Source organism: Temnothorax nylanderi, unplaced genomic scaffold (genome assembly GCF_030848795.1).
Source record: "Temnothorax nylanderi isolate EJ_2023f unplaced genomic scaffold, tnyl_v1.0 TNYL_tig0003_pilon, whole genome shotgun sequence".
Lineage (NCBI taxonomy): Eukaryota > Metazoa > Arthropoda > Insecta > Hymenoptera > Formicidae > Temnothorax > Temnothorax nylanderi.
In genome coordinates, this window is record NW_027249065.1 from 3,492,333 (window position 1) to 3,514,593 (window position 22,261).

General features: G+C 34.7%; 5 protein-coding genes across 5 annotated transcripts; all 5 read right to left on the reverse strand.

Moving 5' to 3' along the window:
* Positions 1-150: 150 nt before the first annotated feature.
* LOC139770304 (odorant receptor 4-like) lies at positions 151-2,397 on the reverse strand. The gene is made up of 5 exons (XM_071702188.1): positions 1,528-2,397; positions 1,205-1,304; positions 843-953; positions 554-709; positions 151-491 (listed from the first exon to the last, which is right to left on the reverse strand). Exons 1-5 carry the CDS (start codon positions 2,298-2,300, stop codon positions 435-437), a joined length of 1,197 nt encoding a protein of 398 aa, XP_071558289.1. The 5' UTR covers positions 2,301-2,397; the 3' UTR covers positions 151-434.
* A 1,431-nt stretch (positions 2,398-3,828) lies between these two features.
* Positions 3,829-5,832, reverse strand: LOC139770309 (odorant receptor 82a-like). The gene is made up of 5 exons (XM_071702203.1): positions 4,926-5,832; positions 4,600-4,699; positions 4,353-4,463; positions 4,070-4,225; positions 3,829-4,012 (listed from the first exon to the last, which is right to left on the reverse strand). Exons 1-5 carry the CDS (start codon positions 5,780-5,782, stop codon positions 3,956-3,958), a joined length of 1,281 nt encoding a protein of 426 aa, XP_071558304.1. The 5' UTR covers positions 5,783-5,832; the 3' UTR covers positions 3,829-3,955.
* Positions 5,833-9,988: 4,156 nt separating this feature from the next.
* LOC139770315 (odorant receptor 4-like) lies at positions 9,989-12,088 on the reverse strand. The gene is made up of 5 exons (XM_071702215.1): positions 11,175-12,088; positions 10,854-10,953; positions 10,606-10,716; positions 10,330-10,485; positions 9,989-10,272 (listed from the first exon to the last, which is right to left on the reverse strand). Exons 1-5 carry the CDS (start codon positions 11,945-11,947, stop codon positions 10,219-10,221), a joined length of 1,194 nt encoding a protein of 397 aa, XP_071558316.1. The 5' UTR covers positions 11,948-12,088; the 3' UTR covers positions 9,989-10,218.
* Positions 12,089-16,397: 4,309 nt separating this feature from the next.
* On the reverse strand, positions 16,398-18,479 carry LOC139770322 (odorant receptor 4-like). Its single transcript, XM_071702227.1, has 5 exons — positions 17,560-18,479; positions 17,257-17,356; positions 17,008-17,118; positions 16,720-16,875; positions 16,398-16,662 (listed from the first exon to the last, which is right to left on the reverse strand). The coding sequence occupies exons 1-5, from the start codon at positions 18,330-18,332 to the stop codon at positions 16,609-16,611; spliced, it is 1,194 nt and encodes a 397-aa protein (XP_071558328.1). The 5' UTR covers positions 18,333-18,479; the 3' UTR covers positions 16,398-16,608.
* Positions 18,480-19,589: 1,110 nt separating this feature from the next.
* On the reverse strand, positions 19,590-21,960 carry LOC139770332 (odorant receptor 4-like). Its single transcript, XM_071702238.1, has 5 exons — positions 21,127-21,960; positions 20,783-20,882; positions 20,434-20,544; positions 19,985-20,140; positions 19,590-19,643 (listed from the first exon to the last, which is right to left on the reverse strand). The coding sequence occupies exons 1-5, from the start codon at positions 21,906-21,908 to the stop codon at positions 19,590-19,592; spliced, it is 1,203 nt and encodes a 400-aa protein (XP_071558339.1). The 5' UTR covers positions 21,909-21,960.
* Between the last annotated feature and the right edge of the window lie 301 nt (positions 21,961-22,261).

Sequence of the window (22,261 nt, forward strand, 5' to 3'; positions counted from 1 at the left end):
GCAAGTTGTAGTTATCAAATAGAAATCGAAAGAAGTATCTAACATATTGTCTATCTCGCCGTCTTCTAAACATATTAATTGTGTTTCTTCTTATTCAGAGATGAACTAATGATGAACAAATAAAGATTTTGTGATAGCTCGTATGAAACTTTTACGCAAGTTCAGGTGTTTTCGGCGCAAACAGGAAGTCAGAAACAAAAATCGGACAACATAATGATATGATGCATCGTTTATAAAAAAAATATATTTGAATCGAGGAGATTTATATTTTGTTAAGTATCTCACTTTTTCCAGGGTAAGTTTTAAGAGAAAATTTGCGTTATATATAACATTTTTTAGTTCAACATTTTTATTCTCTTATTAATATTTCTGCTGAATGACGCTCAACGTTTACTAGAAAATAGAAGTCAGATATTTTTGTGCAAAGCGCCGAATTATAACTGCAACATTTTCCGAATAAAATTAAAATACGTCAAAGCCGTCTTAACGACCTAGAATATAATACACATTTTCGTTAATCATTTTTTACCAGTAAATCTACTACGTTACTTACATCACCGAAAGTTTTGATGGAAAGATCGAAGAATTTCCCGGCTCTAAGTTTCATCGGGACAACCGATATGGCTATGACTAATATCAATGATCGTGCTTTCATATTTGGAAGATGGTACCAGGCCAATGTACACACTGTTAATGCTAATTTCTCTCCCTAGTTTTATTAATAAGTTATTTAGAAGTGAGAAATTAAAATCGAGAAGAAAAATGTCTGATATATTTTGTGCTCTACTACTTATTATACACGTTATAAGCATTTTATCAACAATACATTTATAATACAATACCTCTATAGAAAGTTGTTCACCAATAAAACAAAAGATATAAATGTTGAAGCCAAATGACGTAAGTAGAGTAAAAGAGGAGAACATAGATATAACATTTTGATTTTTCCATTCCTATAGGATTGACAGTTATATTTATCAAGCACGCGTGTATGCGAAATAGCGAATATGCTTCAAACGTGATAAAATAATATATACTACGTTTACGCGAGCGTTATTTCTGTAGTAACATATGATAATTCCTTCGCGTGAACATGTAAATTATCGTAAGTTATTATAAAAGTAACACTCGCGCAAACGTAGTAATAGACATTTAGACGTAAAATTGTGCCAGCTATTATCACTACATAATTATTTAGACGCACCAGGATAGTATCGTATCCTAAGAAACATATAATCATCGTACATCCCAATACTTCCAACAAGCTTGTATACTGCAAAGTGCTCTGCACCAATCGTAAGAAACTATAAAGGAACGCGCACAAATTTTCGTCAGAAAATCTTTATTTGCCATATTAAAGACGAACTTATTGTTACTAATAAAGCAAAGAAGACACATCGCGTTAACGTGACGTAACTTCATACAAAATTCAATCGTTTTTCAGATTCTTGATTCTTATCTTGATACAAATAATAAGAATAAACAGATACAGATATAGAAGTGTGACTAATACGAGCAAAAACTTACTTTCGTATTTTGATCTGATATTCTACGGTCAAACTCAGCTTCTTGTCCAAATCTCCTTCCTCCGTTTCATTTACCATGTTGTCTGTTAATGCCATCAGTATTTCCAGCTGCCCGCATGTATGCATAACAAACAGAGCGGCGAGACTGCAGATCGCCACTGTGATGGTGTACTTAATCATTCCGGAGAGGAACTGTATAAAGAACACGATTTCGTAAGCGGGACTGATTTGCCCGTTGAATAGAACGAAATAACTCGGGGTCGGCAAGTGCCTGATCGTGACGTTCTGAGCGTTGACGGACTTTCCTTTGCTTAACGGCACGAATGTACGAAAATACAAACCGGAGGTGTACATGAATATGCCGCACAGAATGAGCAAACGTCTCGCAATCCTGGCTTTACCAATCATGGAATTACGATCGCTCGCGCTTTCGACATTACGCCAATCGTCCTTCACTCGCGTCAGACAATGTCTCACTTGATTCTTGCTAAGCAAGAGGCTGCTATACTTGATGAGTGCAAGTATCGCAAATATCACGGATGATATAAGCTTTAATCTCATGCGGGTTCTTTTTTCTATGAACAGTATGTACAGGATTGTCGGGATTAGCTCGCAACCAACAAGAAAGTAGCAGCTCAATATCAGCGAAAACCTCTTGAGATTTTCTTGAAAGGAGGGCTCTGTTTCCGGCCAGATGCCCAATAGACGGAAAATACCGCGGCTTAGTTGTATGGTGTATCTTATGTCGTTTTCGTAATTCGTATTTCGATACATTTCTACTGTGATTGTCGTGTACTTTTACGAGCACCACTTCGTGACGTTATGGCTTTGTCATACGAAACGTCATACAACGCGCAGGACCGCGACCTGATGCGTGCTTTTTCATCACTGATCGCAGAGCGTTACCTCTCAGTCAGAGGATAACTCGGTACGCAAATGCGCTTACGTTGCGAACAATTGATTAGTCATGTCAAACGAATAAGTAATAACGTGCGTTCGGAATTCTTGAGTAAGCTCGAAATGGATGAAGTTTGAAAGTGAATTTATCAAGAGTCGGGAGGGAATTGCTTCCGAAGAAGTGTATTTTTATCCGTCAACCTTCCCTATCATAGAAAACTTATAGTATCTAACTTCATTTCTTCCTGCTTTGTGTAAATTTAATATTGTCTCAGTCACAATATGTATTGTATTTGCTAGAAAAAATAACTTCTACGTTACGCAGGATAATAAAATGATAAAGTGTATGTATGACATATGCCTACATCGCATTAATCTATATTTGATACATATGTTTCTAAAAATACAATTTTTTGGTACACATATGTATAGCGATTTTGCGAAAATTTTGATATAATTAAACTTTAAATATTTATAAAGAAAATACTGAATTGTATTTTGGTGCATATTGAAATATACTGCAGCTGTTTTCATAATCTGAAATATATTCTTAATTATTTCATGTTGTAATTCGCGTCATGGATCACATGCATATCGCATCATATCGCATTATCGGATCATTCGTGCGATACAAGAATCTGCCGTCGTACAGGAAAGCCATGCAGAGGATTGCGCGGTTGCGTCCGATCCTCGAGCTGACCATCATTGTCCTGCAATCTTTTATCAGGCTCATTTTATTCCAATTTTTCTTGATGTGCTCGATGCAATCCTTTGGCTGTGTTCCGATATTTACTGCCAGTACTGAAAATCTATAGTGTACGTTACGTAAATTATAGATTTTCAGTACTTGCAGTGAATATCGGAACGCAGCTCTTGATTCAATCGCTTCGACAGCTCAACATCGTGTGCTTTAGCATCCCATTCAACAATTGCACAAGGCACCGATCATCTTGAGGCGACAACGCACGTTCGACTCTTTGAGGAATATCTTTACTTCATCTACGTGCCGAGCACGAATTTAAGATAAAGTAGAGCAGTCCTGGCACAAAAATATTGTAGCTAATCAGGTAATCTTACAATTAAATAAAATATTTTGCTATGAAAGAAAGAGCAAGAGATACGGTAAATCGCACAAAAAATATAAATGATTACGTGAGCTGCAATATTTAACAAAAATCACAAAAGGCGTCTAACATATTGTCAATATCGCCGTCTTAAACATATTAATTATTTCTTCTTCAGAGATTAAGACGAAAAAATAAAGATTTTGTGATAGCTTGTATAAAACTTTCACACACGTTCAGGTGTATTCGGCGCAAGTAGGAATTTTATAAGAGAAATATATTTGAGGAGATTTATATTTCGCACAATATCTCATTTTTTCCAAGTAAGTGTTGAGAGAAAATTTGCGTTATATATTATTTTTTAATTAAATATTTTTATTCTTTTATTAATATTTCTACCGAACGACGCTACATTTTCACGTCTGCTAGAAAGTAGCAGTCAGATATTTTGGGGTGCAGGGCGTCGAATTATTTCTCCAGCACTGTCCGAATAAGATTCAGATATGTCACAGCCGTCTTAATGACCTGTAGTATAATATACATCTTTCTTAATCATTCTTTATTAGTAAACCCGTTACTTACATCACCGAAAGTTTTATTAGTAAGATCGAAGAACTTCCCGGCTTTAATTTTCGTCGGGACGATCGACATAGCTATGACTAAAACCAATGATCGTGCTTTCGCATTCGGAAGACGATACCAATCCAACGTACACACTGTTAGTGCTAATTTCTCTCCCTAGTTTCATTAACAAGTTATTTAGAAGTATAAATTAAAAATCGAAAAAAATATCTGATATTTTTGTCCCATTACTTATTAAACACGTTATAAGAATTTTATCGACAATAAATTTATGATACAATACCTCTACAGAAAGTTGTTCACCGATAAAACAAAATATATAAATATTGAACGTAATTGTCAGGAGAAAAGTAAGATAGGAAAGCCAATATACAGTAGTTTGAGCTGCCCACTCCTATAAGATCGACAATTATGTTTATAAAGTTCGCATGTATGCGAATTTGCGTATGTTTTAAACATAAAGAAATAGCATCGATTTTTAAACGTAATATTGTGCGAGCGATAATCACTACATAATTATTTCGACGCACCGTTATAGTAAGGTGTCCTAAGAAACATAAAATTATCGTACATCCCATTACTTCAAACAAGCTTGTATGCTCCAATGTGCTCTGCGCCAATCGTAAGAAACTATAAAGGGAAGCGCACAAATTAAAAAAAAATTTTACCTTTCATATTAAAAAATAAACTTAATAATAATACAAAAAAAGACAGCGCATTAACGTGACGTACTATCATCACGCAAAATTCAATTAATTTCGCAGATCGCTCATCTTGATGTTACAAGTAATAAGAATAAATAGATATAGATAAATATCAAATAGAAATAGAAAAAAAATCACCGAGCAAGACTTACTTCCGCATCCTGATCTGATGTTCTACGATCAAGGCCAGCTTTCTGTCCAATTGTTTCTCCTCCATTTCGTGTACCATGTTGTTTGTTAATTCCTTCAGTATTTCCAGCTGCCCGCATGTATGCATAACAAACAGAGCTGCGAGACTGCAGATTGCCACTGTGACGGTGTACTTAATCATTCCGGCGAGGAACTGTATAAAGAACACGATTTCGTAAGCGGGACTGATTTGCCCGTTGAATAGAACAAAATAACTGGGGTTCGGCAAGTGCCTGATCGTGACGTTCTGATCGTTGAGGGACTTTCCCCTGCTTAACGGCACGACCGTACGATAATACAAGCCAGTGGTGTACATGGATATGCCACACAGAATGAGTAAACGTCTCGCAGTCCGGGCTTTGTTAATCATGGAATTACGAGCGCTCGTGGTTGAGACATTTTGCCAATCTTCCTTCACTCGCGTCAGACAATTTCTTATTTGGTTCATGCTGAGTACCAGGCTGCTATATTTCAAGACTGCAAGTATCGTGAACATTACAGACGATAAAAACTTCATTCTGACGCTGACTCGTTTTTCTATTAGCATTATGTACAAGACTGTCGGAATTAACTCGCATGCGAGAATCAAGTAGCAGCCCAATATCAGCGAAAATTTCTTGATAAAGGTGGGCTCTGTCTCCGGCCAGATGCCCAATAGACTGAAAATGACGCGATTTAGTTGTATAGTATACTTTATATCGGTTTCGTAATTTTCATTTGGATACATTTCTATAAAATTATTGTATATTTTTACGAGCACCACTTCGTATAACGTTGTGGCTTTATCATATAACGAAATGTCGTACAACGCGCGGAACATTGACCAGATGCGTGCTTTTGATCACTGATCGCAGCAAGCTGTCTTCTACTCAGAGAATAACTCGGTACGCAAATGCGCTTGCGTCCCGAACAATTGATTAGTCATGTCAAACGAATAATTAATAACGTGCGTTCGGAATTCTTGAGTGAGCTCGGTGGATAAAGCTTGAAAGCTTGAATTTATCGGGAAGGGATTGCTTCTGAAGAAGTGTATTTTTATCCGTCAACCTTCCCCATCATAAAAACCAGAAAAGTTATAGTATCTAACTCTTCCTACTTCACGGACTTGGTATTGTCTCAGTCACAATATGTATTATGTATGCCAGGAAAAGCGACTTTTACGTTACGCAGGATAATAGAATGATAAAGTGCTTGTCATATATTTACATCGCATTAGTCTATGTTTGATACATATGCACCATTGTTTTTAAAAATACAATTTTTTATACACATATGTATAGCGATTTTGCGAAAATTTTGATATAATTAATCTTCAAATATTTAATGAAAATACCGGATTGTATATTTTGGTGCATATTGAAATCAGCAGCTGTTTTCTCATAATCTGAAATATATTGTTAACTATTTCATGTTGTAATTCGTGTTATGAATCACGACTGACAATCGAAGACAAAAATTGATTGCGAATTAAACCCAGAACGGAAGCTATCCTGCGTTTGCACGCGTTAAAAATTCAAATGTTGCGTGGAAAACGGAGACTACAGCGATAAAGTTTGCGAGGAAAGTTACTTGTTAAAAGGGATGATTGTTTCCAAGGAAAGTATTTTTATCCATTTGCCTTTGTAGCAACTAGAAAAACGATCATATTTACCTTTAAGTCTTCCTACATTGTAACATGCAATAGCAGTACAATGCCAGTCAGGAAGCAACAGATTTATTTGTATGTCGAATATTCCGATTTGTATATATCAAACAGTATGAATTAATAATTTTTAATCTTGTGATAAAAGTAACAAATATGCCATTTATTCTTAATAAAAACACGTGTTAATGTAGGCAGTAAATAGCATGAGTAAAATACAATATTTAATAGAATATAATTACTGCTTAATAAAAATGTTCAATAAAATATAATTAAATATACATATTTATGTGAAATTTATATTGCATTAAGATTTTGTATTTGGTTCATGCGTATGCAACTGATTCACACAATATGATATGATGAACATATACGTCACTAAATTTTTATTTATTAGAATATGTAATATTTATTTGTTATATAAGAATACAGCAATATGTTTCTTGTGTTTCTTTCATGACATATTTATAAAGATATTTAAGTATAGAGCTTATTTTATCGTGCAATAGTGACTCTTATAAAATTAAATATTTAATTTATTCAACATTAAAATTAATTTACCAAGTTACGAATTACGAACATATAATATACTAAAAGGCAGTTATCGTGTTTACCAGAATTTTCATCAGCTATATTTCTTACAGTAAAATAGGATGCACTAATCGTATAAAACTGAAATGCAATTACTGATGACAACAATTGACTTTACTTGGATTAATAGATAAAAAAAATAAATGTCAATAATGTGAGCGAATAGAAAGTTAATAGTTTTCACCGTGCAGCATTGTTAATATGCATTATTATAAGCATATGTTGATTAGTATGAGCGCTAAAACTATGAGTACGAATAACATTTGCAAGTTGCGAACTTACTTACGCACTTGTACTTGATGCTCGACTATATTTCAGTTAACTTCTTATCCACTTCACGCTCCTCTTGCAACTGTTTCTGCATGAGACCTCTCATCAAGACCATAAAAATTTTCAATTGGCAAGCACCACGAAAATCGTTGTGAGGCCGCATGCACCTGTCATGACCAAAACTGTAATAAATTCTGTTAGACACTGGATTACAAAAAGCGTCTCCGCAAATGGGGCTGATAGAAAGAAGTAACCAGGACAGGTAAAATGTCTCATCGTGACATTCTGATTGGTGAAGATCTTTCTCTGGGACAATGGCAGAATTGTTCGGAAGGTAAAGGCGCCACTTTTCATACATGAAGACTCCACAGATCGTAACCAGGCTCATTTCCCCGTTCTAGCGGATTTTAGACTAATTTGACTAGTTATGTCAAATGAATAAGTAGTAACGTTTGAAATTCTTATGTAAGCTCGCGAAATGGATGAAGCTTAAAAATGAAATCATCAAGAGTCAGGAGGGGATTGCTTCTGATAAAGTGTATTTTTATTTATCTTCCCTAACATAGCAACCAAGAAAGTTATAGTATCTAACGTTACTTTCTGTCTCATAGGCTTAGTATTGTTTTAATTACAATATTGTATTTGCCAGAAAAAATTCCACGTGATGCAGAATAATAAAATGATCAAATTTATATACTACATATATTTATATTACACTAATCTATATTTGATACATATGTATCATTGTTTCACAATATGCAATTCTACTGTTACATATATATATATATGATTAAAATTTTGATAAATAAACTTCAAATATTAATTAAATTATTAAATTATATTTTGGTACATATTAAAATATATGCAGCTGTTATCATAATCTAAAATATATTCTTAATCACTTATGTCCATTTCTGCCAAATGTAAATTAACTGTAATCTTGGTTTAACTTATTTTTTATCTTTTTCTATTTCTAAGAATTAGAAAAAAATGAAAAATAATTTGAACCTAGATTAAAGTTAATCTGCATTGGTGGAAATGGACATTAATGTTTTAACTCGCGTCGTGAATCACGCAATTGATGATCAAAATCAAAGACAAAAGAGTTGATCGCGAGGTGAACTCACAACTAAAGCTTCCCTGTGTTTAAACGCGTTAAGAATTAAAACGTTCCGTGGAGAACAGAGACTACAGCGATAGAGTTTACGAGGAAAAATGCTTGTCAAAAGGGATGAGTGTTTTACAAGGAAAGTATTTTTATCATATTCGTCGGTCGGTGGTATCATTAATGCTTTTTTTGAATATTAATTAAACGAATTAGGCAGAATATGAGCGACTAACTAAAAAACAAAAATAAATTTATGAAAACTATAAATTGGTGTCAGGTTTTAATTTTATAAAATTCTTGAAAGATTTTTTTTTATGATATAATAATTTTTATATTAAAATACAGTAATTTAAATTTTACAGATTCTAATTGACATCAGTTTTTTTATCAATTGTTTTATACACATGATAAAAGGATCTATTCACATTTAGTGTGCAAAAGTATAAAATGTTGTAACATTAGATTTCATTGACCACTATAAGTTGGTGTCAGTTTTTCATATCAAATCTTTTGTACAAATGTTTAACATAATGAAGGGCGCGTGCATTTGGCGTCATTTATTATCATTTCCGAAAAGGTAATTTTGTAGATAATATTTCTTTTTTGAATAATATTATAAATAAATAATATTACTGTTTATTATAAGATATAGAGAACACATAAACATACGTACGCGTCGCACGCGTGCATTTGCACGATCGTGTGATACAAAAATTTGCTGTCCTATACGAAAACCATGCAAAGAATTGCACGGTTGCGTCCGATCCTCGAGCTGACCATCATTGTTCTACGATCTTTTATCAGGCTCATTTTATTCCAATTTTTCTTGATGTGCTCGATGCAATCCTTTGGCTGCGTTCCGATATTCACTGCCAGTACTGAAAATCTATAGTGTACGTTACGTAAACTATAGATTTTCAGTACTTGCAGTGAATATCGGAACGCAGCTTTTGATTCAATCGCTTCGACAGCTCAACATCGTGTGCTTTAGCATCCCATTCAGCAATTGCACAAGGCACCGATCATCTTGAAGCGACAACGCGCGTTCAATTCTTTGAGGAATATCTTTATTTTATCTACGTGCTCGGCACGAAGATGAAGTACCTAGAGCAATCCTGCCACAAAGACAGCTAATCAGGTAATCTTATAATTCAATAAAATATTTTACTATGGAAGATAGAGCAAGAGATACGGTAAATCGCACAAAAAATATAAATGATTACGTGAGCTGCAATATTTTACAGAAATCACAAAAGGCGTCTAACATATTGTCAAAAAATATCGCCGTCTTAATTATTTCATCTTCAGAGATTAAAACAAAAAAATAAAGATTTTGTGATAGCTTGTATAAAACTTTCACACACGTTCAGGTGTTTTCGGCGCAAGCAGGAAGTCAAAAATAAAAAGCAAACATGTACATAATGACATAATGCATTATTTTATAAGGGAAATATATTTGAGGAGATTTATATTTCACACAATATCTCATTTTTTCCAAGTAAGTGTTGAGAGAAAATTTGCGTTATATATTATTTTTTAAATAAATATTTTTATTCTTTTATTAATATTTCTACCGAACGACGCTACATTTCCACGTCTGCTAGAAAGTAGCAGTTCAGATATTTTTGTGCAAGGCGTCGAATTATTACTCCATCACTTTCCGAATAAAATTCATATATGTCACAGCCGTCTTAACGACCTGTAGTATAATATACATCTTTGTTAATCATTCTTTATCAGCAAACCCGTTACTTACATCACCGAAAGTTTTATTAGTAAGATCGAAGAACTTCCCGGCTTTAATTTTCGTCGGGACGATCGACATAGCTACGACTAAAACCATTGAACGTGCTTTCGCATTCGGAAGACGATACCAATCCAACGTACACACTGTTAGTGCTAATCTCTCTCCCTAGTTTCATTAACAAGTTATTTAGAAGTATAAATTAAAAATATCTGATATTTTATGTCCCATTACTTATTAAACACGTTATAAGAATTTTATCGACAAAATAAATTTATGATACAATACCTCTACAGAAAGTTGTTCACCGATGAAACAAAATATATAAATATTGAACCCAATTGACAGGAGTACAACAACATAGGAACACAGAGATACAGCATTTTGAGCTGCCCACTCCTATAAGATCGACAATTATGTTTATAAAGTTCGCATGTATGGCGAAATTGCGTATGTTTTAAACATAAAGAAATAGCATCGACTTTTAAACGTAATATTGTGCGAGCGATAATCACTACATAATTATTTCGACGCACCGTTATAATAAGGTGTCCTATGAAACATATAATTATCGTACATCCCATTACTTCAAACAAGCTTGTATGCTCCAAAGTGCTCTGCGCCAATCGTAAGAAACTATAAAGAAACGCGCACAAATTTAAAAAATTTTTACCTGCCATATTAAAAAAAGAACTTAATAATAATACACAAAAGACAGCGCATTAAAACGTGACGTACTATCATCACGCAAAATTCAATCAATTTCGCAGATGCTCATCTTTATAGAAGTAATAAGAATAAATAGATATAGATAAATATCAAATAGAAATAGAAAAATATCACCGAGCAAGACTTACTTCCGCATCCTGATCTGATGTTCTACGATCAAGGCCAGCTTTCTGTCCAATTGTTTCTCCTCCATTTCGTTTACCATGTTGTCTGTTAATGCCATCAGGATTTCCAGCTGTCCGCATGTATGCATAACAAACAGAGCGGCGAGACTGCAGATCGCCACTGTGATGGTGTACTTAATCATTCCGGAGAGGAACTGTATAAAGAACACGATTTCGTAAGCGGGACTGATTTGCCCGTTGAATAGAACAAAATAACTTGGGGTCGGCAAGTGCCTGATCGTGACGTTCTGAGCGTTTACGGACTTTCCCCTGCTTAACGGCACGACCGTACGATAATACAACCCAGAGGTGTACATGAATATGCCGCACAGAATGAGTAAACGTCTCGCAGTCCGGGCTTTGTCAATCATGGAATTACGAGAGCTCGTGCTGGAGACATTTTGCCAATCGTCCTTCACTCGCGTCAGACAATTTCTTACTTGGTTCTTGCTGAGTACCAGGCTGCTATATTTCAAGACTGCAAGTATCGTGAACATTACAGACGATAAAAGCTTCATTCTCACGATGACTCGTTTTTCTACTAGCACTATGTATAAGATTGTCGGAATTAGCTCGCAAGCGAGAATAAAGTAGCAGCCCAATATCAGCGAAAATTTCTTGAGATTTTCGAGAAAGGTGGGGTCTGTCTCCGGCCAGATCCCCAATAGACTGAAAATGACGCGATTTAGTTGTATAGTATACTTTATATCGGTTTCGTAATTTTCATTTGGATACATTTCTATAATAATTATTGTATATTTTTACGAGCACCACTTCGTAACGTTGTGGCTTTATCATATAACAAAACGTCGTACAACGCGCGGAACATCGACCAGATGCGTGCTTTTGATGACTGATCGCAGCAAGCTGTCTTCTACTCAGAGAATAACTCGGTACGCAAATGCGCTTGCGTCCCGAACAATTGATTAGTCATGTCAAACGAATAATTAATAACGTGCGTTCGGAATTCTTGAGTGAGCTCGGTGGATGAAGCTTGAAAGCTTGAATTTATCGGGAAGGGATTGCTTCTGAAGAAGTGTATTTTTATCCGTCAACCTTCCCTGTCATAACAACCAGAAAAGTTATAGTATCTAACTTTGCTTCTCCCTACTTCACGGACTTGATATTGTCTCAGTCACAATATGTATTATGTATGCCAGGAAAAGCGACTTTTACGTTACGCAGGATAATAGAATGATAAAGTGCATGTCATATATTTACATCGCATTAGTCTATGTTTGATACATATGCACCATTGTTTCTAAAAATACAATTTTTTGATACACATATGTATAGCGATTTTGCGAAAATTTTGATATAATTAATCTTCAAATATTTAATGAAAATACCGGATTGTATATTTTGGTGCATATTGAAATATGCAGCTGTTTTCATAATCTGAAATATATTGTTAACTATTTCATGTTGTAATTCGTGTTATGAATCACGACTGACAATCGAAGACAAAAATTGATTGCGAGTTGAACTCAGAACGGAAGCTCTCCTGCGCTTGCACGCGTTTAAAAATTCAAACGTTGCGTGGAAAACGGAGACTACAGTGATAAAGTTTGTGAGGAAAGCTACTTGTTAAAAGGGATGATTGTTTCCAAGGAAAGTATTCTTATCTATTTGCCTTTGTAGTAACTAGAAAAACGATTATATTTACCTTTAAGTCTTCCTACATTGTAACATGCGATAGCAATACAGTGCCAGTCAGGAAGCAACAGATTTATTTGTATGTCGAATGTTCCGATTTGTATATATCAAATAGTACGAATTAATAATTTTATGCTATTTATTTTTAATAAGAGCATGTGTTAATGTAGGCAGTAAATAGCATGCGTAAAATACAATATTTAATAGAATCCTTTCTAAAAAAAGGCATGTTAAGTCGATAGTCGAATTTATTGTTGCCGCTTTTCCGCGATGCTGATTGGTTTTCTCGCTGCGCTTACTTCATTTGCAGCTGTCATCGTATATTTTGACAGTTGTGTGTATCAAGAAATTAATAGTGTAATAGTAATAGCATAATGTTAAAGCTAAATAGCGCGCGCGAAGCGCGCGTCTGTGGTGCTAGTATAATTAAATGTTTAATATAAATGTTTAATAAAATATAATTAAATATACATATTTATATTCATATAAATATAAATATTTATATGAAATTTATATTACATTAAGATTTTGTATTTGGTTCATGTATATAATTGATTCACACAATATAATATGATGAACATATACATCACTAAATTTTTATTTATTAGAATATCTAATATTTATTTGTTATATAAGAATACTGCAATATGTTTCTTGTGTTTCTTTCATGACATATTTATAAAGATATTTAAGTATGAAGCTTATTTTATCGTGCAATAATGACTCTTATAAAATTTCCGACGTAAAATTAAATATTTATTTTATTCAACATTAAAATTAATTTACCAAGTTACGAATTACAAACATAAAATATACTAAAAGGCAGTTATCATGTTTATCAGAATTTTTATCAGCTATATTTCTTGCAGTAAGATAGGCTGCACTAACTGTAAAAAACTGAAATGCAATTACTGATGACAACAATTGACTTTACTTGGATTAATAGATAAAAAAATAAATGTCAATACTGTAAGCGAATAGAAAGTTAATAGTTTTCACCGTGCAGCATTGTTAATATGCATTATTATAAACATAAACATATGTTGATAAGTATGAGCGCTTAAACTATGAGCATGAATAACATTAGCAAGTTGCGAACTTACTTACACACTTTTACTTGATGCTCGACTATTTCAGTTAACTTCTTATCCACTTCACGCTCCTCTTGCAACTGTTTCTGCACGAGACCTCTCATCAAGTCCATAAAAATAGTCAATTGGCACGCACCACGAAAATCGTTGTGAGGCCGCATACACCTGTCATGACCAAAACTGTAATAAATCCTGTTAGACACTGGATTACAAAAAGCGTCTCCGTAAATGGGACAGAAAGAACTAACCAGGACAGGCGAAATGTTTCATCGTGTCATTCTGATCGGTGAAGATCTTTCTCTGGGACAATGGCAAAATTGTTTGGAAGGTAAAGGCGCCACACTGTAAATGAAGACTCCACAGACCGTAACCAGGCTCATTTCCCCGTTCTAGCGGATTTTAGACTAATTTGACTAGTTATGTCAAACGAATAAGTAGTAACGTTTGAAATTTATATGTATAAGCTCGCGAAATGGATGAAGCTTAAAAGTGAAATCATCAAGAGTCAGGAGGGGATTGCTTCTGATAAAGTGTATTTTTATTTATCTTCCCTAACATAGCAACCAAGAAAGTTATAGTATCTAACGTTTCTTTCTGTCTCGTAGGCTTAGTATTGTTTTAATTACAATATTGTATTTGCCAGAAAAAATTCCACGTAATGCAGAATAATAAAATGATCAAATTTATGTACTACATATATTTACATCACACTAATCTATATTTGATACATATGTATTATTGTTTCACAATATGCAATTTTACTGTTACATATATATATGATTAATAATGAAATTTTGATAAATAAACTTCAAATATTAATTAAATTATTAAATTACATTTTGGTGCATATTAAAATATATCCAGCTGTTATCATAATCTAAAATATATTCTTAATCACTTATGTCCATTTCTGCCAAATGCAAATTAACTTTAATCTTGGTTTAACTTATTTTTTATCTTTTTCTAGTTCTAAGAATTAGAAAAAAATGAAAAATATATTAAATCTAGATTAATGTTAATCTGCATTGGTGGAAATGGACATTAATGTTTTAACTTGCGTCGTGAATCACGATTAATGATCGAAGACAAAAGAGTTGATCGCGGGATAAACTCACAACTAAAAGCTCCCCTGCGTTTAAACGCGTTAAGAATTTATACGTTCCGCGGAGAACAAAGACTACAGCGATAGAGTTTGAGAGGAAAAATGCTTGTCAAATATGAGTGATAACTAAAAGATATAAATCTTATTAAATCTATAAATTGGTGTCAGGTTTTGATATTATACAATTTTTGTAAGATTTTTTTTTACGATATTATAACTTTCATATTATAGTAATTTAAATTTTACAGACTCTAATTGACATCAGTTTTTTTATCAGCTCTTTTATACACATGATAAAAGGATCTAATCACAGTGTGTAAAAGTATAAAATGTTGTGACATTAGATTTTATTGACAACTATAAGTCAATGGTGTCAGTTTTTGATATCAAATCTTTTTGTACAAATGTTTAACATAACGAGAGGCGCGTGCATTTGGCGTCATTTTTTATTTTTTTTGAAAAGGTAATTTTGTAGATATTATTTCTTTTTTAAATAATATTATTGTTTATTTTGAGATATAGAGGACACACAAACATACGTACGCGCTCCACGCGTGCATATGCACGGTCGTGCGATACAAGAATCTGCCGTCGTACACGAAAGCCATGCAGAGGATTGCGCGGCTGTGTCCGATCCTCGAGTTGACCATCATTGTCCTGCGATCTTTTATCAAGCTTATTTTACTCCAGTTTTTCTCGATGTGTTTGATGCAATCCTTGATTCGATCGCTTCGGCAGCTCAACATCGCGTGCTTTCTAGCGATGACTTGAGGATCTACTTGATCTTGATGATGTCGCCGACGAAGAACTAGTCAGACGTACCGAATAAAGCGTAAAGTAACGTTGCGCTTGCGTCTTCAACAAGAATGGAAGAAGTGAGAGATTGATGTAGCGATTGTTACTCGCAATCTATTTTCCCCTTTCATAGATCACGGGAAAGTCATAAAAGTTGTTGGAAATATTCGAGGAAGGGAGCACCGCGACGGGAAGTCTAGCGACTTTAGAAAGCAGGAGAAAATAACGAGAAAAAATCCGCATCTATTGCATTGATTTTTTTTATGGTACGCTAATCGCTTTGAGTTAATTAAATAAAATATTTTGCTATGGAAGATGAAGCAAGAGATACGGTAAATCAAACGAGGAATATAAATGTTTGCATGAGCTGCAATATCAAACAGAAATCACAAGAGACGTCTAACATATTGTCAATCTCGCTGTCTTAAACATATTAATTGTTTCTTCTTCAGAGATTAAGACTATTACACATGTTCAGGTGTTTTTTCGGCGCAAGCAGAAAGTCAGAAATAAAAATCAAACACGTACAAATGATATAATGCATTATTTTATGAGAGAAATATATTTGAGGAGATTTATATTTCGCAAAATATCTCATTTTTTCCATGGTAAGCGTTGAGAGAAAATTTGCGTTATACAATATTTTTTAATTTAATATTTCTATTCTTTTATTAGTATTTCTACCGAACGACGCTACATCTCCACGCCTGCTAGAAAGTAGCAGTCAGATATTTTTGTGCATGGCGTCGAATTACTAGTCCATCATTTTCCGAATAAAATTAACATACGTCACAATCGTCTTAACGATCTAGAGTATAATATACATCTTCGTTAATCAGTCTTTACCAATAAACCCGTTACTTACATCACCGAAAGTTCTGATAGTAAGATCGAAGAACTTCCCGGCTCTAATTTTCGTCGGGACGATCGACATGGCTATGACTAAAACCAATGATCGTGCTTTCGCATTCGGAAGACGATACCAATCCAACGTACACACTGTTAGTGCTAATCTCTCTCCCTAGTTTCATTAACAAATTATTTAGAAGCATAAATTAAAAATCGGAAAGAAAAATATCTGACATTCTATGTCCTACTGACTTATTAAACACGTTATAAGCATTTTATCGACAATAAATTTATGATACAATACCTCTACAGAAAGTTGTTCACCGATAAAACAAAATATATAAATGTTGAACCCAATTGACGTGAGTAGAGTAATAGAGGAGAACAAAGATATAACATTTTGATTTTTCCACTCCTGTAGGATTGACAGTTATATTTATTAAGCCTGTGCGTGTATGCGAAATAGCGTATGCTTTACTCGTAATAAAATAACATAGACATTTAGACGTAAAATTGTGCCAGCTATTATCACTACATAATTATTTAGGCGCACCATGATAATATCGTGTCCTAAGAAACATAAAATTATCGTACATCCCAATACTTCCATCAAGCTCGTATGCTCCAAAGTGCTCTGCGCCAATCTTAAGAAACTATAAAGGGACGCGCACAATCGTTAAAAAATCTCTACCTGCCACAGTAAAAGAAGAACATAATAATAATACAAAAAAGGCAGCGCATTAACGTGACGTACCACCTTCATGCAAAATTCGATCAATTTCGCAGATGCTCATCTTGATACAAGTAATAAGAATAAATGGACATAGATATAAAAATGTCACCGAGCAAGACTTACTTCCGCATCCTGATCTGATGTTCTACGATCAAGGTCAGCTTTCTGTCCAATTGTTTCTCCTCCATTTCGTTTACCATGTTGTTTGTTAATGCCATCAGGATTTCCAGCTGCCCGCATGTATGCATAACAAACAGAGCGGCGAGACTGCAGATCGCCACTGTGATGGTGTACTTAATCATTCCGGCGAGGAACTGTATAAAGAACACGATTTCGTAAGCGGGACTGATTTGCCCGTTGAACAGAATGAAATAACTCGGGCACGGCAAGTGCCTGATCGTGACGTTCTGATCGGTGACGGACTTTCCCCTGCTTAACGGCACGACCGTACGAAAATACAAGCCAGAGGTGTACATGAATATACCGCACAGAATGAGCAAACGTCTCGCAGTTCGGGCTTTGTCAATCATGGAATTACGCTCGCTCATGCTGGAGACATTTTGCCAGTCGTCCTTCACTCGCGTCAGACAATTTCTTACTTGGTTCTTGCTGAGTACCAGGCTGCTATACTTAAGGACTGCAAGTATCGTGAACATTATAGACGATACAAGTTTCATTCTGACGACGAGTCGTTTTTCTACGAACACTACGAACAAGATTGTCGGAATTAGCTCGAAAGCGAGAATAAAGTAGCAGCCTAATATCAGCGAAAGTTCCTTGAGATTTTTGAGAAAGGAGGGCTCTGTCTCCGGCCAGATGCCCAATAGACTGAAAATGACGCGATTTAATTGTATAGTATATTTTATATCGGTTTCGTAATTTTGATTTCGATACATTTTGATTATGATTATCGTATATTTTTACGAGCACTTTATAACGTTGCGGCTTTGTCATATAACGAAACGTCATACGCGAGGTTACGCGAGGAACATCGACCAGATGCGTGCTTTTGATCACTGATCGCAGCGAGCTACCTTCCACTCGGAGGATAGCTCGGTACGTAAATGCGCTTGCGTTCCGAACAATTGATTAGTCATGTCAAACGAAAGTAAGTAATAACGTGCGTTCAGAATTCTTGAGTAAGCTCGAAATGGATGAAGTTTCAAAGTGAATTTATCAAGAGTCGAGAAGGAATTGCTTCCGAAGAATTGTATTTTTATCCGTCAACCTTCCCTATCAAAGCAACCGGAGAAGTTATAGCATCTAACTTCGTTTCTTCCTGTTTTATAGACTTGGTATTGTCTCAGTCACATTATTGTATTTACCGGGAAAAATCGCACTAATTCATATTTGATACATATGCACCATTGTTTCTAATAATATAATTTTACTGATACACACAAATATATAGCGTTAAAATTGTGATATAATTAAACTTTAAGCATTTAAATGAAAATACCGGATTAAACAAAAATATCGGATTATATTTCTGTGCATATTAAAAAATAAACAGTGTTGCTTCCACAACTTAAAATATATTCTCAATCATTTTATGTTGTAATTCGCGTCATGAATCACGACTGATGATCGAAGACAAGAGTTGATCGCAAGTTGAATTCACAACGGAAGTTCTCCTGCGTTTGCATAAAGAATTCAAGCGTTGCGTGGAGAACAGAGACTACAGCGATAGAGTTTGCGAGGAAAGTTGCTTGTCAAAAGGGATGATTATTTTCCAAGGAAAGTATTCTTATCCATTTGTCAATCTTTGTAGGAAAACGATCATGTTTATCTTTGGAATCTTAATTCCTACATGCGATGGCGGTATAATGCCAGTCAGGAAGAAATAGTTTTTTTTTTGTCATATGCTGAATATCGGATTATATATATCAATTAATAATTTTTTAATTTTGCTGTAAAAATAACAAATATGACATTTATTCTTAATAAAAGCATTTAATGGAGGCATTAAATAGTATAAATCGTTCAATAAAATATAATTAAATATACATGTTAAAATGACATTTTGCATTACATATATATTGCATTAAGATTTTGTATTTTTGATTCATGTACGCATTTAATTCACACAATATAATATGATGAGTATATCATATACAGTTTACGTTGTAATTTAACTATTAGAATTTAAATATTTATTCGACTACACTTCGGAGCATATTAAAATAAGCTCCAGCTGTTTTCATGACCTAAAACATGTCCAATTGTTTTCAACTCTCTGACATATTTCCAATAAACTATAATTACTGTGATTGCAAATAGCAGGCACACGTTAGTAAAATTGACATATATATAAATGACGTGATAATTATTTTATAAAAACATATAAAAAAAGGATTTCTACCTAAAAATTATCTGATTGTTATTATTGATATATGTAGATGTAAAACATTGATGTTTATATCATTCATCGCTACTATAGTTAACGCGATTAGATAAACGGCTAATAAAATTTATGAATATCTTCAATACACTTCGATAGTCTTTTGTAGTAGACATAAGTAAATCAATACAAAATTAGTTAACTTACAGCACCAAATGTCCTGAGCGAGAGATCCATGAACTTTCCAGCAGAGATCTTGGTCGGCGCGTTAGACACAATCATCAGCAATACGACGCTACGCACGTTTCTGTCCGGAAGACGATACCATTCAAGTTCACAGGATGCAATGGCTACCTTTTCCGCCTGTCGTTGAATTTATCATCACGTAGCAATAGCCATGAAATTTCTTTCCATCAATTTTCATTCGCTATTTCAAGGATTTGCAACATATTCCCTGTGTTTCTTTCACGATATACTCATAAAGATATTCATGAAACTTATTTTAGCACGCAACAGTGACTCTTACAGGAGTAAAATTAAATGCAACTTTAATTGTACATTACTTAAAAATCAATTATTCTATAATTATAGAGCGTTGTGTTATTGCTAGTTTCATTGCTCTAAAAATCGAATATGTTAATATTTATGAGGCGTACCTGGCTGCTAAGCTGTTCACCGGTATAGCAAAATAGAAATATGTGTATTACTATGTTTGTAACGCTTACTATATAAGTGCATAAAGTTGTTATATTCTTATTTTGCCAGTCCTATAAATATAAATATTTTTGGTAATTATATTATAATTATTACTGATTAATTGTAAAATCTCTGAAATGATTTTTCAACGATATGTGCATCATCATGAGAGTTTGAAATTCAAATAAAAATTCTAAATCATGAATACCTATCGAAGCTTTGATCTTTTTTGTTTTTTTAATTTTATTTTAATAGACCAAAAATTTAATTTATTCAACTCATTAAAATTAATTGACCAAGTTTACGAACCACTAACATAAAATACACTAAAAGGCAGATGGCTATCGTGTTCACCAGGATTTCCATTAGATATATTTCCTGTAAGGTATGCTGCACCAATCGTAAAAAACTGAAATGCAATTACTGATGATAACAATTAACGTTATCTCTGGATTAGTACAGGTAAAAAAAAATTAATGTCATTAATGTGAGCAAATAGAAATTTAATCATTTTCACCGAGCAACGATTATTTGTTAAAAAGTATTATTATTAATAAACACATATCGATTTTATGAGTTTATTAATAAATATTTGTATTATTCGAGTGTTAAAACCATGAACACGAATAACGATTGCCAGTTTGCGAACTTACTTGCGCACTCTTACTTGATGCTCGACTATTTCAGCTAGTTTCTCATCCACTTCACGCTCCTCTCGCCACTGTTCCTGCACGAGACTTCTCATCAAGTTGATCAGAATTTTCAGCTGGCCGCAAGCATGCACCACGAAAATCGCCGTGAGGCCACATGCACCTGTCACGACCGAGACTGTAATGAATCCTGTTAGAAACTGGATTACAAAGACCGTTTCGTAAACGGGGCTGACTTGCACGTCGAGGGAAAAGAAATAACCGGGACAGGCGAAATGTCTCAGCGTGACATTCTGATCGGTGACGATCTTTCCCTGGGACAATGGCAGGATTGTTCGAAAGGTAATGACGCCGCTGTACATGAAAACACCGCAGATGGTAACCAGGCGTTTTCCTGTCCTCGCGGATTTTAGCATAATGTCCCGCGCGTCCGCGCTGAAAACGTTCTCCCAATCCTCCTCGATATGCTTCAAGCAACGCCTGAGCTGATCGTAGCGAAATATGAAGATGCCGTATGAAGACGCGGACATTAAATCGTAGAGGAGGAGAGGGATTATTTGCAGTCGAATGCGCGTCGTTTCCTCTAGCACCCAGTAAAGGATACCGGGTATAAGGTCGCTGGAGAAGAGAATGTAGGATATGCAGATTAGCAGGAGATTGTGCGTCTTCGGGTATACAGATTTTTCTTTACTGATGGAGGGCCAGACACCGAGCGCGAGCAAAATATTGCGAGTCGGTTGCGTGATGTACAAAATGTCGCTCTGATAATGCTCGTTTCGCGGCATTTCTACGTGAACTTGGACGAATGTCCTGCGGATACTCCCGAGCTCTATCCGTCTACGTGCACTTTAATGCGAGACCTGAACGCGAACTGAATCGTTACCGCGATTGTCGAAGGGCAATACCGCGCGAAGTCAACTCGTCGCTCGCGCATGTGCTTGCGCATTTTAAGAATTTAAACGTGCTCCGTCGCATGAGAGGAGAGAACAAAAGTTGAAAAGTTTGTAAAGGGAGTCCTTTATCGGGGGAGGAGGGGGGGGGCGAGATTGCTTTCCATGAAATGTATTCTTATCCGCTTACGTGCGTTGACTTTTACAGCGACTAGGAAAATCATTACATTTAACTTTCTTTCTTTCTG

Bases quoted from the DNA above. Each gene is read 5' to 3' on its own strand.
- LOC139770304 (XM_071702188.1), bottom strand. From the start codon at position 2,300: ATGTATCGAAATACGAATTACGAAAACGACATAAGATACACCATACAA. The intron at 954-1,204 runs GTGCGTCTAAAT...TCAATCCTATAG, and splicing joins TAGGATACGATACTATCCTG to GAATGGAAAAATCAAAATGT. The intron at 710-842 runs GTATTGTATTAT...TAATAAAACTAG, and splicing joins GTGAACAACTTTCTATAGAG to GGAGAGAAATTAGCATTAAC.
- LOC139770309 (XM_071702203.1), bottom strand. From the start codon at position 5,782: ATGTTCCGCGCGTTGTACGACATTTCGTTATATGATAAAGCCACAACG. The intron at 4,700-4,925 runs GTAAGTCTTGCT...TTCCCTTTATAG, and splicing joins CATCAGATCAGGATGCGGAA to TTTCTTACGATTGGCGCAGA. The intron at 4,226-4,352 runs GTATTGTATCAT...TAATGAAACTAG, and splicing joins GTGAACAACTTTCTGTAGAG to GGAGAGAAATTAGCACTAAC.
- LOC139770315 (XM_071702215.1), bottom strand. From the start codon at position 11,947: ATGTATCCAAATGAAAATTACGAAACCGATATAAAGTATACTATACAA. The intron at 10,954-11,174 runs GTAAGTCTTGCT...GTTTCTTTATAG, and splicing joins CATCAGATCAGGATGCGGAA to TTTCTTACGATTGGCGCAGA. The intron at 10,717-10,853 runs GTGCGTCGAAAT...TCGATCTTATAG, and splicing joins TAGGACACCTTATTATAACG to GAGTGGGCAGCTCAAAATGC.
- LOC139770322 (XM_071702227.1), bottom strand. From the start codon at position 18,332: ATGTATCGAAATCAAAATTACGAAACCGATATAAAATATACTATACAA. The intron at 17,119-17,256 runs GTGCGCCTAAAT...TCAATCCTACAG, and splicing joins TAGGACACGATATTATCATG to GAGTGGAAAAATCAAAATGT. The intron at 16,663-16,719 runs GTAAGTAACGGG...ATTATACTCTAG, and splicing joins CTATCAGAACTTTCGGTGAT to ATCGTTAAGACGATTGTGAC.
- LOC139770332 (XM_071702238.1), bottom strand. From the start codon at position 21,908: ATGCCGCGAAACGAGCATTATCAGAGCGACATTTTGTACATCACGCAA. The intron at 20,545-20,782 runs GTTCGTAAACTT...TTATATTTATAG, and splicing joins TAGTGTATTTTATGTTAGTG to GACTGGCAAAATAAGAATAT. The intron at 20,141-20,433 runs GTACGCCTCATA...ATTCAACGACAG, and splicing joins GTGAACAGCTTAGCAGCCAG to GCGGAAAAGGTAGCCATTGC.